The 20,732-nt window shown below is 35.8% G+C and overlaps 3 protein-coding genes across 5 annotated transcripts in view; 1 reads left to right on the plus strand and 2 right to left on the minus strand.

Annotated features, from left to right (window-relative positions):
* Positions 1-16: 16 nt before the first annotated feature.
* On the minus strand, positions 17-2,698 carry LOC129792355 (uncharacterized). The gene is made up of 5 exons (XM_055831347.1): positions 2,492-2,698; positions 2,085-2,245; positions 1,729-1,823; positions 828-970; positions 17-706 (listed from the first exon to the last, which is right to left on the minus strand). The coding sequence occupies exons 1-5, from the start codon at positions 2,696-2,698 to the stop codon at positions 17-19; spliced, it is 1,296 nt and encodes a 431-aa protein (XP_055687322.1).
* Positions 2,699-2,935: 237 nt separating this feature from the next.
* LOC129787490 (adenosine 5'-monophosphoramidase HINT3-like) lies at positions 2,936-3,710 on the plus strand. Its single transcript, XM_055823107.1, has 3 exons — positions 2,936-3,195; positions 3,271-3,467; positions 3,537-3,710. The coding sequence occupies exons 1-3, from the start codon at positions 3,000-3,002 to the stop codon at positions 3,585-3,587; spliced, it is 444 nt and encodes a 147-aa protein (XP_055679082.1). The 5' UTR covers positions 2,936-2,999; the 3' UTR covers positions 3,588-3,710.
* A 117-nt stretch (positions 3,711-3,827) lies between these two features.
* Positions 3,828-20,732, minus strand: part of LOC129787489 (uncharacterized) — a 47,543-nt gene continuing 30,638 nt past the window's right edge. For 2 of the 3 annotated variants that reach the window (XM_055823103.1, XM_055823105.1), the window contains 13 exons: positions 17,574-17,645; positions 17,335-17,472; positions 16,941-17,066; positions 16,321-16,463; positions 16,122-16,202; positions 14,669-14,735; positions 12,113-12,991; positions 10,456-10,578; positions 8,972-9,288; positions 8,733-8,873; positions 6,553-7,489; positions 5,912-6,485; positions 3,828-5,689 (listed from right to left, as the gene is read on the minus strand). In XM_055823103.1, coding sequence (XP_055679078.1) covers positions 5,565-5,689; positions 5,912-6,485; positions 6,553-7,489; positions 8,733-8,873; positions 8,972-9,288; positions 10,456-10,578; positions 12,113-12,991; positions 14,669-14,735; positions 16,122-16,202; positions 16,321-16,463; positions 16,941-17,066; positions 17,335-17,472; positions 17,574-17,645 — 3,723 coding nt within the window. In that variant the 3' untranslated portion in view covers positions 3,828-5,564. The remainder of the gene's footprint in view (positions 5,690-5,911; positions 6,486-6,552; positions 7,490-8,732; positions 8,874-8,971; positions 9,289-10,455; positions 10,579-12,112; positions 12,992-14,668; positions 14,736-16,121; positions 16,203-16,320; positions 16,464-16,940; positions 17,067-17,334; positions 17,473-17,573; positions 17,646-20,732) is intronic. The other variant, XM_055823106.1, reaches the window with a different exon arrangement.

Here is a 20,732-nt window from a genome sequence, read left to right on the forward strand (position 1 = left end):
ATTCGGTGGGTTTTTCTTAGAGGCCATTCTCGATGCGACACAGCACGGGGACATCACGAAGACGAGCCGTGACTTGATGTTCACTTTTCCTTCCAACATACTCACGCATCCGGTCCTCCTTGAATCTCTTCCAGCGCCTTTTCCGGAGAAATTCATCAAATGTTGCTTCTCTCGATGGAAGAGTCAAGTTGAGATAAATCTTCGTTCTGCTCCAGATATTCCCGATATTTTGTTCCTTCTGCATCAACCAGTACCTTGGCAGGAGGAGGCATTCAGTGTACTTCCTGGCTACCACACTGCGATGGGTCATTTCTTCACCAAGCCCAAAAATAGCACCATTCTTGTAGGATCCCACAAAAACGAAATATTCATGTCGTGCTGCTTTTATTGAATTATTATTGGATTCTGTTGCATCCTCCTCTTCATCTTCAGATTGATGGTTGTGATCCTCTTCACCTCCAGAAGATTTTTTCAGCTGAAGTTCCTTGAGTTTGTCAAGGATATTTTCAGATTTTCTTCTCTCATTCATTTCGAGGGGAATTAATTTGGGCTTCTTCCGCGTGTGATCGACTTTTAAGCATTGAATGATAGCACATTGGCCAGAGAGTAGAAGATAGACGAAGCTTTTAAGCCCACTATTTTCACTGAAGACAATCTCATCACGTTCATATCGATGAAGCTTGGACAGAACACAGGCTTCACGGAGCTGCAAGAGATGCAAAAATTATATAAAAAATTTAAGTAAAAGTTGGTTCATTAAATTATGAAAACTTTAGAGCTTTTTTGAAAGATTATTTGAGACAACTTTGAGGCAAAGAAAATTTTACCTGCTTCTGGGAAAAGTTCTGAAAATATTCCCGAAAAATCGGACGGTCCAGGATCTCCTTCTTCTGATTCCATTGCTCCTGCAAAATCCCCCGGAGATGCACCTCGAAGTCTTGACGGCTCACAAAGAAAAGTTCACACGTAGCTGGAAAGACAAAATCACCTCCCACAAAATAAATCTCTCCCAACTGTCTTCCCTGGCTGAAGCTCAAAGAGGAACTGAAAGGAGTTTCCCATGTTATGTCAGCATTGCACTTCCTGTGTGTACCGGGGAAAAATTGCCACACAATTTTCTCTCCCCACCACATGAACTCTGTCAGTGGGTGAAGGAAAAAAATAGGCATAATCCTTTCCACCCACCAATCCCACCTACATTATTTTATCATCCAATTTCAATACAGAATCACGACAAAAATTCCAAAACACAATCGATTCCCATTTCTTTTTGATGGATAGATTTGAACCAGAAGCATTAGTCACGCAATTTCATCGTTCGATGTCTCCTCTTTGTTCGGTGTCTCATATTCTGATAACGCGACATTTGGGTGATGACAAAGGATTGAAATTTTATGCCACCCCCAAATGCACCCGGAATTTTTTCCCTTCTTACGCCACAAAAAATATGAACTCAATGAGGTGGATTGAGGCTCAGTAGTGTAGGAGGGAATGAGGATAAAAATTATCAACAACCCACAAAACAATCCTTCTCCATTCACTCCCAGCGGGGAAGCTTCGCGTACAAAAGCCCTGCACGGAAGGGAGCAAGGAAATTCCAACGGGGTGTGAGGATGGAGCTTTCGATTGTTGAGCCTTTCTTGTCGTCGAGTTATTTGGAAAATTTATCACCCCCTCTAATTGAAGGGAATTTGAGGGGAGTATTCAAAGAAAGTGTTGAGAACTTACTTGCCGTTTCGCACGTGACCAATCGTTCCATGTCAAAGAGGAGTCCAACTTCACCAAACATTTCTCCCGAACTTATAGCCTGGATTGGTTGGTTTCTAAAGAGATAAGAAATTTTATTTAATTAAAAGTTTATTAATTCTTGTTCTGAGGAGGAGCTAAATTTTCATTTTTCTTTTTGAATTATATTTTTTGAACTTTTTGAAAAGCTTCAGCCCTGAAAATATTTCTCAGACTTCTTTACTTTATCTCGTCTTGATATACGAATTTAAGAGCTTTTTCTTAACCCTTGCGAGACCTGCGTAAACAATTTCTCCCAAGTCTCCTCTAAAATTTCTCTTAATTCATAACTTTTGTACCTGAGTGTGAGCTTTTCATTGTCCCAGAGCTTTTTGAAGACGGTAATTTCTCCAGTAATGAGGAAATAAAGCCCAGTAGCTTCATGTCCTTCCTTGATAACTGTCCTTCCTTTTCCGTAGCAATTGTAGTAGATAACATCCGCTAAATGCTCTCGCAGATTCTGCCAAAAATTTAATCTTTAAATCACAAAATATTCTTTTACATATTTGTATTAAAAAATTCTCTTACTCTACTAAATCTCCTGAGGCAAATGTTTCTATTGAGAATTCTCGCAATGAGTCGGTTATGTTCTTTCGTCCTTTTTTGTGGGGGAATTTGCAGGATCTCACAGTCCTAGAAAAAATCAAAACTCATTGATTTACCTTTAATTGAGCTTTTAAGAGTTTTATAAAAAATATATTCTGACCTTTTTGATGAGAAAAGTCCTCGGCCCCGTGAGTCGGAGTTTCACATCGAGATTTCTTGCTGTTGGAAAATCATGTGATGCTATATTTTGCCAAATATTGAACATCACAACACGATTAACGAGCTTCCTAAACTTCTCCCTATAGATCCCTTTGGGTTCCTCCTCAACTTCATCACTTCTTGGACTCTCAACTTCCACCTCTAACATTTTGTGTGGTCGAAGAGCAACTAAAAGGGGATTTTTTGGGTCAAACATTTGCGAAAAGTTGTGCGAATTTTGCGGGAGTATTTATAGAAAGTGCGTGTGGCTGAAGGAAATCCATATAAAAAGTCTGAAATCCTTGAAAGATTCTTATCATCCCACCCGTGGAGAATGGCTTTCTCGACACTTTTGGCGCGCATTGGAGCTTTCCCTTGAAACTCTTTAAATGTTTGTGGAGCTTTTGGGGAAACATTTGTGTGGCTTTGGTGTAGTGAGCTTCTGTCAAAAGATAAGTAGATTTTTGAGGATGCAGGCTGTTGAGAAAAATTGTATTTTTTGCCGGATTGTTCGCAAGGAGGACAGTAAAACTGTGATTGAGTATGAAACGGACACAATTGTGATATTTAAGGATATTAGGCCAGCAACAACATTCCATTTCTTGGCTGTGCCAAAGCAGCACATAAAAAACTGCAAAGACCTCAATCTTGATCACAAACCTCTCCGTAAGATTTTTTCTTAAAAATATATTTATAATTAAAAGCTTTTTTATTTATAAACGAAAGTTTCTTATCTTTCAGTTGAGGAGATGAAGGAGAGCTTGGAGAAGATTCTTAGGGAAAAGGGAGTTGATGTGGAGAAAGAATCACTTCTGGGCTTTCATTGGCCCCCCTTTAATTCCGTCAAGCATCTTCACATGCACGGAATGGGGCCCAAAAATCAAATGGGATTCCTTGCAAAATTCATCTTCAAGCCAAATAATCGTTGGTTTTGTACGGTGAGTAGAAAAAGCTTCCAAGAAAAAAGGGTAGGTAAGGAATTCTTTTAATTCATTAAATTTTTTCAGAACGATCATGTTTTTGAGTGGCTTCAGAATCAACCGTCTTCTTCAACATAAATTCTTCCTAGAGAAAAATAACAGAGGAAATGGGATCAGAAAGAATTAAAAGGATGTTAGAAAATTTGTATATCAACTTTTGTATTGAAAATTAATTTATAAACTTGCCGAACTTTTCCAAAATTGGATTTTTTTTATTCTTTTATGGCAATTTAAGGACGTTAAAGGGCCCCTAAAACGTTATCCGGCTAATCTATTCTAATTAAAGATTAAATTAATACGAAAAACAAAACAACAAAATTTACTTAATATCAATCTTTATTACCGTTTAATTATTTTTCTTCTCATTCGGTAACTAAAACCTCTATAAATTTAGCCCGAAGAGAATTTTGGAGGTGCATTTTCTTATGCAAATTCATAGTTTAGATACTTTCATCGTTTTTTTTATTATTGTTTTTTCACTGCACTACACAAAATAGTCAGATTTTTTAATATTATCCTTTCAATTTCCATTTTTATTCATTCTCTACATACCTATAAGGAAAAGCTACGTTCTTATTCCACTCCGATTGATTTTTTCTTGTTTTTTCTTTTATTAATTTCTATATACAAAAATTTCCACAATTGTTTAATGCATCGCTGTATACTTTTTTTCTTTAAATATATATTTTATACATAGGTCAATTATACGATTATTAATCCTTTTATTCCTTACGCAACTAGCATAGAGTTAGATTTATTTTCACAAATAAAATGCCACAATTATTAGGTTTTCTTCATTATCCAGTTCACGAGCTTTTTAAAGCTCAATTGAATGATATTATATTTCTAATAATTAATGTGATTTCGTGCTGGTTTTGAGGTCGTTTTTTTATTTTAGGAAAATTACAAATTTTTCATTTTTTTCTATGCCTTGAAAATTGAAAAAATAATTTATTCACTTTTAGATTAATCCTGATAAAATTATATATAGCTGCTCTGCAAATCATTTCCTGGGATATATTGTTATTCGTTATGCAATGTGATTTTTATTTTATACCTTTTATTTTCTTTATTATTTTTATTTTATAAAAATATATAGTACAATTATTGGTTTTTCTATTATTTATTTTTCTTTCTCAATTGGATTGATCTTCTCTGCATTTGCAATTCCTTAAAAAATATTTTATATTATTATTTTTCTTGCTGTCTAAAAGATTTTCTTTTTTGTGTGTTTTGTAAAAAACGTTGGGAATTGGAAGCAGTTTTTCATTAATTTTCTTCTTCATTTAAGGATTTTTTTCTTCTAAATGGTCGTAATATGTGTTCTACTTTCGCATTTAAAATCTTAATCATTTTCTTTGTGATATCTATAAAAAAAAATGAAAAAAAAACTCATCTTATCTCACAAAGTTATTGTACGCGGTGATTACGAAAAAATCCTACGTGCTCAGATAATTTCACAAATCTTGAAACTCTTTTCTTTCACAAAAATTTTTGGTTTTGGCAGTGAATTTTCACGTGTATGATAAGAAATTTTCTTGTTCGCAACATTGAAAAGCGGCTCGAGGGGTTTATGAAAAAAACAAAATTATTTTAGGAGACTTTTCACCAAAACTTTGGCGCCATTTTGCATGCTCTAAGAATGCAAAATTTGATGAAAATTCATGGTCAGTCGTATAAAATCACTACATTTACATGAAAAAACGTGAAATAATTTATGAAGAAAAAAACTTCACACCTACACAACTAGGATAAAATCTAATAAATTGATAGATTTAATAAAAAATTTCCTTCCTTTCACATCAATATAAAATAATGCTTATGTTGGTGCAAGAAAGTATGTGCGAGTTTTTTCTCTTTTTTGCAAAGAGAATTTTACATAAAAAAAAATGATGATTGTTTCTTTTAGCAAAATATCAAGAATAGTGCTTGATCTTTTGTGCAGTCGCGAGTTGTTCTTAATGCTTTCAATTCTTCCTTTTATTACCCCATTTTTTTGCTTAAAAATATGACTCGATTTTACAATTATTAATGATTGTTTGATGGTGTCCCTTTTTAAGGCGATACGTACGGTGGTGGCTTCCTGTATGACGGTGTGACTGGAGACTTTCCTCGACTCTCCCGGCCACCGATAATCACGGCTGGTGGTGGAACGTACTCGTCCACATCCTCGTTGTCACCTTTAGATTTATAAATTATTCATTATTTCTTTCCAATTTGTTCGAATTCTTTTACTAAATTCATTTAAAACTCAAGGATAGAAGCTTTAAAGCTCAGAGGAAAAAAAGTGTAAAGAAAAACTTTTTTAAAAAGGTTTAAAGTTAAAAAAAAATTGAGGCTTTTAACGAGAAGTTCGGTCTGGATGAGTTAAGAATCAGACAAATTAAATTAAAAGAACTCACCATCGGGATTGGTGCTGTTATAGGATGGTGGCAGGAGCGGCGGTTTCTCATCTTTCAGAATAACCGGCGACTTATTCCCAATTTCGGGTTTCTCATCGAGCTCATCTTGGAAAATCACCGGAATCCCCTTGCTTCTGAATGATCGTCTCTCCTCCTCATCCCCGAGTTCCATCTTCCCCGTGAGTCTACGTCGATGAAGCACGCAAGCAATGATGGATGCAAGCAGCAGCATAGCCAGAATAATCACAGCAGGAAGAACAAAGGTCAGGAGGTAGTCATCCTTGAAAGTTGGTGCTGGTTTATCCTCCGTCTTGATGGGTACAAATGGATCGTGGATCATCGTATCAGTACCCTGGCACGTTCCAGCTGGGATGAGATTCACACTGAGAAGATTGAATTCAGTGCCAATTGTTTCACGGACACGATCACGAACACTTGCATCGGGGTACATTAGAACATTCCTGAGAACTTCAATCTCATCATGTGGGCAGATGTGATGTTGGCGGTAGATTGTTGTGTTGTAGAAGCTCACGAGGGTGTGTCCAGAATGATGGAGAGCTCGAATTGATCTCACCTAAAAAAAGAATTTTATTTTTTAAGAACTCAGAACAAAATTTTAAGCTCAAAATTTCCGTTTTTACCTGAATGTTAGCTGTGGAAACATCCCCAAAGGCCTGAGCCACCCTCTCGATGAATCTACGTTGAGTGGCTGAGTTATTGAAGTTTTCATTGGAAATCCCAAGAGTCATCTCAAAGAGTGCACTGTAGTCTCGTTTAGGAGCATGATTGACAACAACAACCAGGGCGTCTGTTGCCGTGAGTCCTTCTCTGTCCTCAGCAACTAAAAGGTACTCCCTTTGACCAACATCAGCGGGCTTGGGAATCCCATAAAACTCCTGATTTTTCGAATCAAACTGCAGCCAATGCTTAGCATCAAGCTTGGATCCTTCCAGGGACAGCAATGATAGTCGCAGATTAGTTCCATCCTCTGGATCGTAGAAGGTATCCTGCGGGACTTGGAAGATGAGCAACTGACCAACTGTTGCATTCACACGATCAACTTGATTTCTCGGAACTGGAGCAAAGTTCTTCGAAATGGTTGGTGTGGGTTTGGGTTTGGGAACAGAGTGCTTTTGGCATGGGCCTATTGGTTGGCCAGTGACTGACTTCACAGAAATCTCCGGCATAAGAACGTCGGAGAAGTCTTTGGTGTGAAGACGCTTCACAAGTCCTTCCAGTTCCTCCTCAACACACCTATCCTTGGGCAGAGTTTCATTGGTGTAGACAAATGTAGCTGAATTGGGGTCTTGCTGACTATGCCTGATTTCCCTGACAACGACATTGTTCATACTAGCATCCCCCATTGTGCTCACAATTGCTCGCACCACCTTCATCTGCCAGTCAACGCTATTGCTGAATTTCTCATTCAACCTTATGCCAATGCTGATCTCATGATTGGCACTGCGGTGGGATTTATGTTGCTGCACAGAGATGTCCAATGTCTCCGTGACACTTTGACCAATGCTATCGCTAGCATGAAGACGATACTGCCATCGTGATACAGCATCCTCCAGGGGCCTGTTGAGGAGGTAGAAAAAAAAGTAAAATAAAATCCAAGAAAATCATAAAACTCCCAGAGATTTCCCGAGGAAACTTTTCCCCAGGAAGCTGAGAATGATTATAAAGAAGGGAAATGAAGAAGGTGAGGACTTTTATTGCTTCTCGAGAAAATCAGGTGAATTTATTGATTTATAGAGAACTCTTTGAACCTAACGGAAGAAACCAACTTTATATGTGGGAAAGTTTTATATTTTTTCTTCATCTCAAACTGCAACGGCTATGAATCCATAATGTTGTTGAGAAACTCAATCAAACTTCTTAACTTTATGATAAAGAAGTTCAGTCTGTATACGTATGAGAATAATTTAATCGAGACAACTTATTTGTCTTTGCATTGCATATCTTATAAAGTTTGTCAGGCTTCAAAATAATTTGATTAAACACGTTCATTTAATTCCTTAAAAGGATTGAGAAATTTTGACGAGGCTACAAACAGGTGAAACGATGCAGTTTATGCGTTATTTTAATTGATTTTGAAAGAACTTTTATACGAGAAAATTATTATTCTTGTATTCCTTTTACGCGGTTTTGAGAATTTATTTAAAAAAACATTCACACTTCAAATTAATTTATTGATTCTGTACAATTTTCATTCACATTTCTATAGGAACTGACTTTGAATTAAATTCCAAGATAAATGTTCTCTTTGAAAGAATTTCAGCTTTTCCAGCATAATAAAAATATTCTCAAAGAAACTGAAGAGATTTCTTTCTTCTTTCCAGATTTTGCGACTTTCTTCTTTGTGCTTTTAAAACAAAAGAAATCCCAAATAATCCAGCTTCCGTTCTATATATCCTCGCGTATGCAAGAGGATATAGAGAGGTACTTTTTCTGGATTTATGACTTTCAACCACTTCTGCAGTATTTTCCGCATTCTTGCAAAAGAGAAAAAAAACTTCAAAAGTCTTCATCTTTTGCGGATTCTCTATATACATATATGTTATATCATCTTCAAAACTTTCCCACAAACGCCACAAACTATTAAACAAACATCTTCAAGACAAACAATATTAAAAGTCATTCTTCGATTGTATACTTTTCAATTTTGCTGCGGGTTTTTGAAGAAAGGAAGGAAGAGGAGCTTCAGGAGACAGTTTAGGGAGACTTTCAAAGTAAGGGTGGAGATTCAATTTGAGGATAAGAAGGATAAGACGAAGTAAAGTTAAATACCGAAACTTACTAAATACTCTCAAATACTCACAATCCATAAATCTCTCGCGTCTCCTTGTTGAATTGAATCCACGAATTAGCTTTCAGGGGATGATCATTCTTGTCGTACAGCACTAATTGCAAATTATACACATCCTCGTTGTCGTAGAACGTCTCCAGGGGTACATGCAGGCTAATTTGCAAATGCGATAACATGACCCAATTAGTGTCACACACGTTCAGCTCAATTTCGCGTGGAAATTGCACGTAAATTGCATGATTTAGTCTCACCTGAATGGTTTTCCCGCGGTAAGGGCCTGCTTCGGTAGCCGATTCTTAATCATTGGGGGACTATTTACTGGTTCGGGCTCAATGTACTCCGTCGTTGTGACAATCCTTTCGGTTGTTGTTGTTGTCGTCGGAGCTGAAGTTGTGGTCGTTGGGCTACTCTCAGTTGTGGGCGAGACCGTTGGCACGGCATCGTAGATGGACGTTCTGCTGATTATTTCTTCATCATCATCCTCCTCGTCGTAATCATCGGGCATCTCTGTGGTTGTAGCAGATGCACGGGGTTCCTCTGGGATGACTGCAAATGGACTTCTTGTTGCCTGAAAAGAAAATTCAAAGTTTGTTAATTTTAAATACTTTTTATTAAATTTATTAATCAGTATTCAACATTTTTTAAGGATAGCAATTATTAGTAATTAAATTTTATTTTTTAAGTTTCTATCAAATTATGTTTTAATGTTTAAATAGTAAAAAAAAATCGTTTTTTAAGTGTTTATGTGCTTATGTCGCTTATGTTGAATATTTCTTTAAATTCTGATTATTTTAACATTTAGGTACGAATGAACCGAATAATTCCAATAAAATTCAAAAAATTCAATTCAGAAAATCTGGAAAATTATTTCAAAATTCAAAAAACTATTTTATTTATAAAAAAAATAATTTATGTAGGATATTCTCTAAAAGTTTTATACAGTTGTGTTGAGCATAGACTGACAAATATTTTCCGGATATTAATACATAATACAAAATTCACAAAATTTATGGTTCATATTTTCCCCTTGAAATTTTTTTTCCACTGAAGCACAATTTGCAATTTTTAATAAAATAAAATGAATTAAAATATTTAATTATTTTTACATTTTCACATAGTTGGTGGTTTGAATTTCTGTAGTACTAAATGTACAGAGAATTTATTTAATTGTAAATTCAGAGAATTTTTTTTCTGCATACGAATTTCCAGTGAATTTAATTTGGTATTTCGGAGAAATTAATTAAAATGTAATGAGTTACGTATCTAAATTGCAAATATTTGTCCTTTTTGCAAAACATCGAGGGCTTCAAATAAACAGATAATGAGAAGAGCATACACAGCTAAAGTTAAAATTTATATTAAATATTTTGCTCAGCAAACATGTATAATTATTTAAAACCCGAATTAATTGACAATATGTTATTTTTGGTTTATTATTAATTTAAATTTATTAAAGGATAATTAATAAATTAATGCTTCAAAGGGAATGATGGGGTGTATGTTGCCTCCTACATGGCATCATTTATACCTCTATATAAAAGCACATGTTTAATATAATATTTTGGCGAATAATGGAGAGTTAATAAAATGAATTATTTCGGGGAATTTGACGAAATGATGCTGCGTGATAATTAATTGAATTTAAAATCAATTTATTTGATATTTTTTTGGGGGTGCAAGATGAATGTGTCAAGCACAGGAATGTTTTCTTTGTGGGAAGTGGGTGTTTTCCTACCTTTTCTGCCAAATTGCTTGTCGGTGTCGTTTCCGGGGATTTGTAAGTTGTTGATTCTCGGTGAGTTGCATCCGGTAGGATTGAGTCAGTCAGTTTTTCCTCTTCCTCCTCAATTTCTCCTTCCTGTTTGTTTTTGCGAAGAAAAAATGCAAGACTTTTAATAAAATCATTTACTTTGCACATTCGGAATTAAAATTTCTGACACTGTGCTGAAAAATCAAAAGAAATTAACAAAAATAAAGAAATACCTATTAGAATATTTTCTGTACATAAAATACAGAAGTATATAATATAATTAAAGAAAAATAAAAATAATGACCCATGATTGGATGGTACTCAACGGCGCAATAGTGCTTTTGAAAAAAAAGGGTGGTTGTGGGCATGCAAATAAAACGTTAGTATGTGCAAAATAATTAGGAAAACAAAATGAGACTTGCAGAAGCATAATTAGTCACTTTGAATATGTAGGGAGAGTCACAAACTCGACGGTGCAACGTTTCAAGATACATCGTGAACAAGAAAGTGAGCATAAAAAACGGGCTGACAAATGGTACAAAATAAAACCTCACACACGGTGAAAATTATTCAGGGGGGGAAGGCACACATGGTGTTGCATATTTCTGTCAGATGCACGTAAATTGAATCCAAATTGATTCCTACAATTAGACTGCTTTTTGGCGTGTTTTCCCTGCCAAAAGCACACAGCTTTGCATGATTATGCTCTGCCAGGAAAATATTTGGATGAATACCTTCCACGCGGGTGGGCGGAGTGATTCTCCTTCACACCCCGCCATTCAGTTTGAATGAAGTGCACCGGAAATTTAATGCGCCACCCCCGGGGGTTTCTTTCCCCGAAGGAACAAGCGAGCTTTGCGCGGGGGTGGCAATTAAAATTCAACTTGAATGAATTTATTTGCGATTTGTAGCTTGGGAAAAGCTCATTCGGCCGCAAGCGAGGAAAATGGAGTGGAAATGTGATCAATAAGAGCTTCCCCGGGTGAAAGAAAATGAATCTTCATGAATTTCCTTTTGCCCTTTGTTCAAATGAACTTTCATTTTGCTATCTTTTGATATAAAATACATAAATAGATTTATAATGGTAGTTTCTCCGGGGTTTATGGTAATTTAATTTTGGGTCATAATAAACATTTTGTGCCAGACTGAATGGGTAGCAAATGGCATTGCTACGATATACAATTTGTCTTCACTCCTTGGTGTAAATAAGATGGAGTCACGATAGTTGTTTGAGGAATTTATTTTTCAGCATAGTTGATTTTAAGCTTTTTCCTTGAATATTGAACTCGATAGCACGGAAAAGCTTCTCTTCCATAAATTAATATAAATTTTTCCCTTAAAAAAAATTTAATGAAAGTTCAATGAAAGCTAAATGAAAGCTTAACTATATAGCCCATTTTCCACATGAAATTCTACTAAAGCTCAAAAAGCTCCTGGCAGGGAGCACCTGATGTGATCTGAATGAGTTCAACTTGTAGGAATCAATTTAGATTGGAGACGACGGTGGGTGTCCTTTTGGTCGCGGTGGTTGGTTTTTTGGATCTTTCTCTCACTTTTTACTTTTTTGTGGCCTCGACACCCTCCCCGGTATACGGAGTATTTTGCTATGTTGTCGGGCTTCTTGTGTATACCCCATTCTTACCTTGACCGTGGCACTGGCACCTGTCGCCGTGGCGGTGAATGCATTCGGGGAGGTCTGGGTGGGTGTTTGCGATGCCAAGGAAGTGGTTGTGCTTGTTTGCTCTTGTTGTGTACTCTCTGTACTTGCCAGAGGTGTGCTAGGGGTGGTCTGAGAGTCACGGAATGTGCTTTTTGTGGTCACCTCGGTTGATTTATCTGTTACCATTTGGCTATTTGTCACGGGTTTTACCTCAAATCCACCCGGAGATTTTGTTATGGCCTTCCAAAATTGCTCCCCATGATTGACTTTCCCAATCAATTCTCTGTCTATTGCAAGTGTAGTGGAGGCTGTGGAGGTGGCCGATGGCACATGTGTCACTGTTGTGTCGAAATCTTTCCCATATTTTGGCTTTATGCCATCTTTACGTATGTGGGACACATCCTCAATCACATAATCATCCTCAATGCCCTTCTTTCCGGGCATCGTCACCACTGGCGGTGTCGTGTGTCTGTATGTTGTTGGAGGCAGTGTCGTTGGTAGGGGCTTTTTGATAATCTCAATTTTTTCATCTTCCGGAATTGTCTCAATAATTGGTGTTATAAAATCATCTTCAGCCTCCTCCACATTAAAATTATCCGTGAAGATACCCGTTGGCTTCTTCTTTCGTGCATCTTCCAAAATCTTCTCAATTTCCTCCTCATTCTCCTTAATTTTACTCATATTATTCTCAATTGTCTTGGAGATTTCGGACTCAAGAATCGATACACTCTCCCGAATATCCGGATCGAGGGCATCAAGTGTCTTCCCTGAAACACTATCAGCTACCAATTGTACCTGAGGACCATTCTGTGGTGCCTGAACTGTCTTTGTCAGGCCAATTCTACTATCGCGATCTAAAATCTGCATTTGGAAGCATTTGATGTGGAAGAGAAATAGACAAGAAAATCTTCATGAAAGTTATTTACAATAAAAGATTTTTTTTTTCATTTCTTTGAGGAGATTTGCCAAAAAATTTGTTCTACGTTTTTTGCGTTATTTTCTCTCTCTTTGGCTACACGTTGAGAAGAAGTTGACGACACATTGAAACCCAACGCCCAAACTATGTGTCTAATTAGATCCGCAACCCTTCTTAATATATACACAGAGAGTGTGCTCTAAAGGAGATTTCTAAAGGTGTAGAGTTGTCAAATAAAAGAGAGATAAAAGCTCTCATCTAATTAACCTTAGACCCATTTACATTTTACACAAATAAAATATATATACTTCTACAAAGGACAAGGAGATATTTTGTCTTCTCAAACACTGGAAGAAAGTTCGTTTATTTTAAAGACATTTGTAGAATTTAAGCTGTGTTTTCTATATGAGATTCAATAAAATCAAAAGATTATAACATTTTGATAAGGCTTTTGAGGCTTCTAATTATGTCATGAGAATTTCTCCGAAAATCCTTTGACGTAATTCTGGGAATTTTCTCTCACAGTGTCCTCCAAACCACGAGGATAATTTCGTAAAATTATTTAGGTAACTGCTCTTGAAATCCCTAAATAGAGAGAAACACGTCACTGTGACAATTCTAATTTATCTTATGACCCACTTGTTGGCGAAATAACGTCCAAAGGTGAGAAGGTAACTCATTCAGCAACCCCCCGACCACTTAAAAAGCCACCGAAAAAGCTCACAGCTACCCACAAATCAGCATTGTGAGGGTGTGGGTGGAAAATCGATTTCCAACCCCCCTCATACCATCACCTATCGATATAAGGGAGATTAAACATCATTCACCTATTATCCGAGCTTTCTATCTTGCCACCCTTGTAAATCTCAGGTGGGAAATTAGTGTGAAATTTCCACGTAATATGCAATTTTATTTTCACCCCCTATTGATTGAGCAATTTTCCCTGCATTACCATCATATTTCGGGTAAAAAATTCGTGTTAAGTAGACTGGATGGCTTTTAAGGAGATTTATCTTTCCAAACTTTTTCTTTAAATTTATTCTTTCAGTGCTGAGAGTATGTAAAAATTATGTTGATAAAAAAGGAGAAAAAGACCTTCACTTGAAAGATTAAAGAAATGAAGTAACATAAATGGATTGTTAGTTAGATGAAAAAGAGATTACAAAAAGTAAAATCAAAAAATGGTCATTTATCACAAAATAATGAGGCGTAGTAGGAGTTTTAATTATACAGAAAAATATTTATGAAACATGAAACCCAAATAACACACAGAATAAGTCAAAACACCACACAAAATTATGATGATTATGAATTAAAATGGCTCAATGTGGCCATTCAAAAGGGACACAGAAATTTTGTATTTATATATTACGCCACAAGAACACATTTTGGACTGACCACACCTCTTTGGCTGAATTTTCCATTAAAAACGGCACATTCAACAAAATACATAAGAAAATATTTTGGCAACGGCAATTTGCATGAATTGCATTTTTTTCCTTTTCTTCAGGGTGTGTGGATGATAGGGAGGAAAATAAATTTTTGATTTATATTCACATTGGGAAAGTACCACAATATTTGCTTGCTGGAGGAAAAGGTAATATAAATGGAAGGCTACTTACGTTGTTATCAACATGATGATGTCGATGTGCATGTGTTGATACGGTTGGCACTTCGGTTATTTCCTCTCTAAGTGAATAAGAAAGAGAAAAAAAGAAAAATAATGAGATTTCTCTCTTCCAACACTTATTCTTATGGGGTGATTTTTTCTTCTTCTTCTATAGCAAAAACTCCCAAAAGCCAACACGGAAGTATGGAAGGTATTCTCTATCGATAGAGGAACATACTGATTTAATTTTTCTCTAGATTAGAGATTTTGGGACAATTTTCCAGGGAAAACTGTTTAAGAAAAATTGTTTTGAGATGCTTTTGCAAAATTCAAAATTTTCGCCAAATATTCTTTTAAAAAACTCTTTTTCTTTTCTTGATATGCTATATCGAGGACTGCATTGTAAAACCGGCTAAGTGTAGGTTTTAAAAGAAAGAAAATAGAGTTTGAAAGTTTAAATTCGTGAATTAGAAAAAGTCCTTAATTTTTGCTAAATATTTGGCCGTATTTTGAAAGCAAGATTTAAAAATACCTACTCAAAACCTTTTTGAAAATATTAAGATATATAATTAATTTATTTTCTTAATTCTTTCCTCTTTTCTCTTTAATAAAAATTTAAAACTAAGGATTAAAAAAAAACATTTCTTTTTTTTAAGACATTAAAATTTAATCTATAATATTTTCCTAATCACTTTCCCAACTCTGATCACACACAACAGACTTCTGGTGTGGAAAAAAAAGCACGAGACGATAAATATTCTTTTTTCTTCTTGCACGGTGAAAAATCGAAAGGAAACATGGGACAGAATTTAGGAAAGAAAAAAAAAGAACAAGACACCAAATGGCGGAAATAGGAAAGAAATGAGAGAGATTTTTACGAGAAAACACTGTATGGCTCAAATTTTCCCAAAGAAAATTTCCCAAAAAAAATAAAGAAAGGGAGAAAAAACAGAAGGCACGAAGAAATCCCACCAATATCGAATGTTAAAATGAAATTGAAACTAAAGTAAGTAATGATATTATAAAATGTTCTTCTTTTGGGGTGTGTGTAAAATTTCAACCCAATTCAGCTGTAGAAGGGCAATTCTAACCCCATCCGAGAGAGGAGTGGTGCTTTTTACAAAAAAAAAACTTCACAAGACGCACTCGGAGGGCAAAAAAGTCAGCTATAAATCACTTGACGCCGTGTGACAGGGGATCGAAGGGCAGGAAGAATCAAAAGTGGTGAATAATAAATCTTCCCCAACTTCCGTCTCTTCAATTTCTCAAAATAGCACTAAAGAAAAATTTTCATCCCTTGCGCAACCCTCGGTGTGGTGAAAATGGGATTAAAAGTACAATGGTTTGGCTAAAATATATTTTCACTCGGCAAAAGCATCCCCCTTGCCGATGATTCAGGAGGAAATATGATGGGAAGTGCTATATACAATGTCTCTGCAGAAAAAAAAAACGGTAAGAGAACTTACTCTTCTTCATCCTCTTCGTCATAGTAATCATCGTACTCATCTTCACCCGATCCTTCCGTCTCACGCTTTGTCCGCGGAACTCTGAAAAGAGATGTGTGCACGAGTGAGGGGTTAAAAGAGCTGTAATTGAATGCTTTTCGCTAAAAATGGAATTGATTGGAATCCAATTGGGAGATAATTGAAGGGATGAAATAATCACCTATTGCTCGCACGTCGTCTCCATACGGACCACCATTCAAATTCCAAGCCAGATATATCAGCAATGGTGCCATCCTTCATTTGTTCCGCGATTTGATTGGCAATTAATTTGCCCGTGGGGAAGAGTTCATTGTCACATCCCACCTTTTTTTTTTCAATAAAAAATACGCAAAAAATCATACAACGCATAAGAAGAGGAAGGCTAAAAATGGATTTTTGATGAGATATATAATGATGGAAATGAGCATGGAGAGTTGAAAAGAATGAGATCGATTTTTTCTGCACTCAAGAGAAATTCTGGTTGACTTTCAAATAATTATTTTGCATTTTTGCAAAAAAGATTTTAATGGGAATTTTATGGTTTTATGAATGATTTTATGGAATAGAAAGTAGCGCAATTAAAACTACAACTGTGGGTATGAAAAATATTATTAATGAATCAATTTAATTGAATTTCATTCTGGTGAAAATCTGGACAAGCGAGACAAGAACTTTTCTCTTAAAGTTTTATTTTTCTGGATTTCTCTGAGTGCATTTTATTGTATAAAATACTCCACAAAATGCCACAATAAATTTTTAAATAAATCAATGTATGGTTTTTTGAGCAATAAATATACATACCACAAATTCTATCCGTCCTACTTTTTTACTAGAGCCCATATTTGGTGGATTTGGTCCGCGATTTGATGAGTATTTTACCATTTCGTAAATGTCACGCCGCGAAATGTCGTCGAAATGGAAAAATTTCTGCAATTAAATCACGTAGAGTTAGGGAAAGAGAATGCAATTAACATTTATCAAAATTATCATCTCAATACATTAGCAGTAGCTAGTCTCAGGAGAAGTTGGGAATTTAGCCCATTTACCAAAGGAAAATGGCTTTATGTAAGAAACAACATAAAATCATATATGCGGGGGTGGTGTGTGTACTTTTCAAATGATTCAAGGACATGGGGTTGTGGTGGGGAGTGTATTTTATGAAAATTAACAGGCAAAATTCAACTCCAAAACATACCTTTGGGACCATGAAGAACCGAGAAAGCTTATTTACAGCTTTAGTCTTCTTATTGTCAACAATATTACTCCAACTTTGTGACTTTAGCACAAGCGAGAGGACAATTTTGCTCTCTGAATGGGGACATTGCGATAATTCCTGCAAATATTAATAAGAGGATTTTCCCAAAGAATTAATTCAAAGTGAATTTGTCGCATAAAACATAAAATACCCCGCATATATCGCGAGATTTTCCTCACCTTTTCGTAATGTGTATTTTTGGTGGGTTTCACCGTCTCTGCAATTTGCTCCACGGGCTCCGTGAAGACGTACTGGAATGAATAAAAAGAAAATACCAAATCACGTCTCAAGGATCATTTTCTTAATTAAGATTTACTACGCCATTGATTTATTGTCAAAATGGTAAAGAGAGAAAAAAAAAATTCCCGGAAGATTTTTCCATCAAGATCTTCCTATAGTCCATTGCATTTAACAGAAAACTTCGCATTCAGCACGTTCCGTACATTTAAATTTGAAATAAAAAATTCTCCTTTGGAATGTGTCTCTATGTGGTCTTTTATGCTCATAGGCACTCCACTTGTCTTTATCTTCATTCTCCCGAAGACAAAAAGAGCCAACATTGCTCCAACAACGCGCCAATAATTGAGAGAGTTTGTTGGACGAAGGAAAGAAAAAAACTCACTCTCAAATATGATTGTAGATAATAAAGCGCACAAATAAGTGTCTTGTTTTAAGTGCTGTAAAATCTATGCTTGAATTAGAGACACACTCCATAAATGAAATTATTCTGTGGCACTGGCACTGGAAGTGATTCCAAAGAGAAGTGCTGTAAGTGTATGATGTATTTGGGGCTTTATATTTTCATGGAAATTTTCCATCTGAGAGAAGAAAATATTGCGGTATAGTAGAAATTTAACATTAAAGATGAATTTTGTAGAGCCATCTTAACCATTTCGGGGCTAAAATGAAACATTAAAATATTAAAAAATTCTCCTTTTATGAAAATATTTTATTTTATTTCTTTTCGCCAAGTTCTTTGACGATTTTTCATTAAAAATCAATACTTTGGTTTCTTTAAGAGAATAATTAAATTTTGCGTTATATTTTTGTTACTCAAAGGTTCTGAAAGGGTTAAAATATTTCTGTTAGAATATCCGTACAAATTATTCTGAAAAAAATCAAGCTTTTAATTGATCTTTTAAACGTCAGGTACGCTAAAAAAATTCGTAATTTTTAGACAAATTAAATTTAAGTTGACAGAGCTTTTCTAATTAAGAAAGTAAAATAACTTTACCAACAAAAAATGAAAAATTCATATTTTTCCCACTACCAATGAAATCTTTCAAACCTAAACTTTGCCTTCGGAGTGGGTGCAGTGAAAGAGAATCTCTTTGAAAGAGGAAACTTCATGAAATCCCATTGAATGTGCACACCCAAAATATTTCCAAACCAACCATGCACTTTGCATTACTTTTCCATGTCTCTGCATTCTGGAGAGGATGCTTTTTGGCGTGATTTTACATAATTATTTTGCGGATTTTCCATGGGAGTGTAGCATTTTAAGAAGTTGTAAATCTTCCGGCAATTGTGGCCGCAAGTAATTTCAATTAAAATGTCTCTCTTCAGACGATTGAGTGCGATATGAATATCTCGGTGTTTTTAATTGATGTGCCACAATGTTGAGTTCAATGAAACATTATTTTGTTGGTAGACATTGCATATATAGAAGGGGGACATGATGGACAATGAATCGATTTTGTTATGAATTTAATTGGTGATTGAATCACAAGTGTGTTCCACTTAAAAGCATTTTCGAGATCCCTCACACAATTATTTCTGCGTACGTATATTGACTTTTCATCAGTGGGTAAGCTATATATGGGAATTAGCACGAGTATCCCTGTAGCATTTAATTTTCTATTTTGTATCTCTCTTACATTTCATTTCACCCATATATAGGCATTATACACATAGTTTAATGGAAAATGAGAGTGAGCCAAAATAGCGTAAATTTGGTTATTTTGTCGAAGTGATTTTTTTCTGTTGTTGAATGGTGGGATATGATGTGTAGGTGTAGGTATAGCTCGCACACACAGAGTTTGTATGTGGCTCAGGTGGATGGGAAATCTACCTGAATTGGTCGTTTTGTTAATGCTCGTGTGCTACTGGAGCGAGGAAAAACAGGGTCCTTTTTAATCCATCTACGCAACATACACATGAATGCGGAACTACACCATCACCTTTGACAAGGCAGTAAGAGCAATTACGGGAACGTTTCGATCAATAACTCATCAACCACGCAAGACACGTACAAATCCATATTATTCTCCACCTCCCCCACCACCCAGGGAGCCTTGTCAACAGCCCTAAATTGTCCTCACACACAGTCCTCAAAGGCAGTTTGTGTGTTTCTTGGCAGAAAATTGAAGGCATGCCTCACCATTTGAGATAATTGATTAATTATTGAAGAATCTCCTCGAGACACTCCAAGATGTTCAACAGCTCACCAATGCCGCTTTCAGCTTAAATATTAAGATGGGTGACAAAAGACGTCACAGTAATTACATAGCAAATCATAAAAAAGCAAGAAAATTTGCCAAGAGACCATTCCCATGGCTTTTGCAGCGGAAATTTCGTCAAGTTGCGACACGCAAAAATCAATAATTTCAACCACCTTCTTCTCCCCGGGCACCTACCACCATCATCCGCACTCTCTTTCACCATACACACAACACATAAAATATTTCTCTGCAACCTGAGTGTTGCTATTAAATTACCAGTAATTTACTTGAGCACCTCCCTTCCCGCTTACACTGGCCCCCACTTGCGTGCCTTCGTAAATTCATAAAAGTTTTAAGCTCTCGACAGCTTTTAAATTCACAACTTATAAGTTTGGGGAAGACACCCTCCTTTAAAAGTGGGATTTCAACCACCACATGCGAACTTTACCAATACAACCCCCCTTTGTAGGCTTAATCTCCCTCACACCCCCTCGTGAGCTTAATAAGAAAATCATTCTGTATTGAAAGTAGATAAGTGGAGAAAATTGAGGCTTGATTTAGATAAAGTAATTTGTAATATAAATAATTATTTAATCCAAAAAGTTGTGTGCTTTAAGAAGTGATTTATCTACCCGATAAAATTTATTTATCCAAAACACATTGTTCAATTTCCCAATTCATTTTCAATCAGGTGAGGTAAATTCAACTAAAGCTTCCCCATAAATTGTTTGGTCAATTTCCAGGTTAATCATGTTGCTTTCAATTTAGATACTGCATCAATCAATGAATTGCAGAACGTGACGTTCACAGTCACTGTCTGCATTTTAAAAGAGAAGAAAATAATAATAGATCTGTATGGTAGTGGTACAGATTAATATTGAAGTACATTGAACTGAA

This window comes from Lutzomyia longipalpis, chromosome 1, assembly GCF_024334085.1.
Source record: "Lutzomyia longipalpis isolate SR_M1_2022 chromosome 1, ASM2433408v1".
Taxonomy (NCBI): domain Eukaryota; kingdom Metazoa; phylum Arthropoda; class Insecta; order Diptera; family Psychodidae; genus Lutzomyia; species Lutzomyia longipalpis.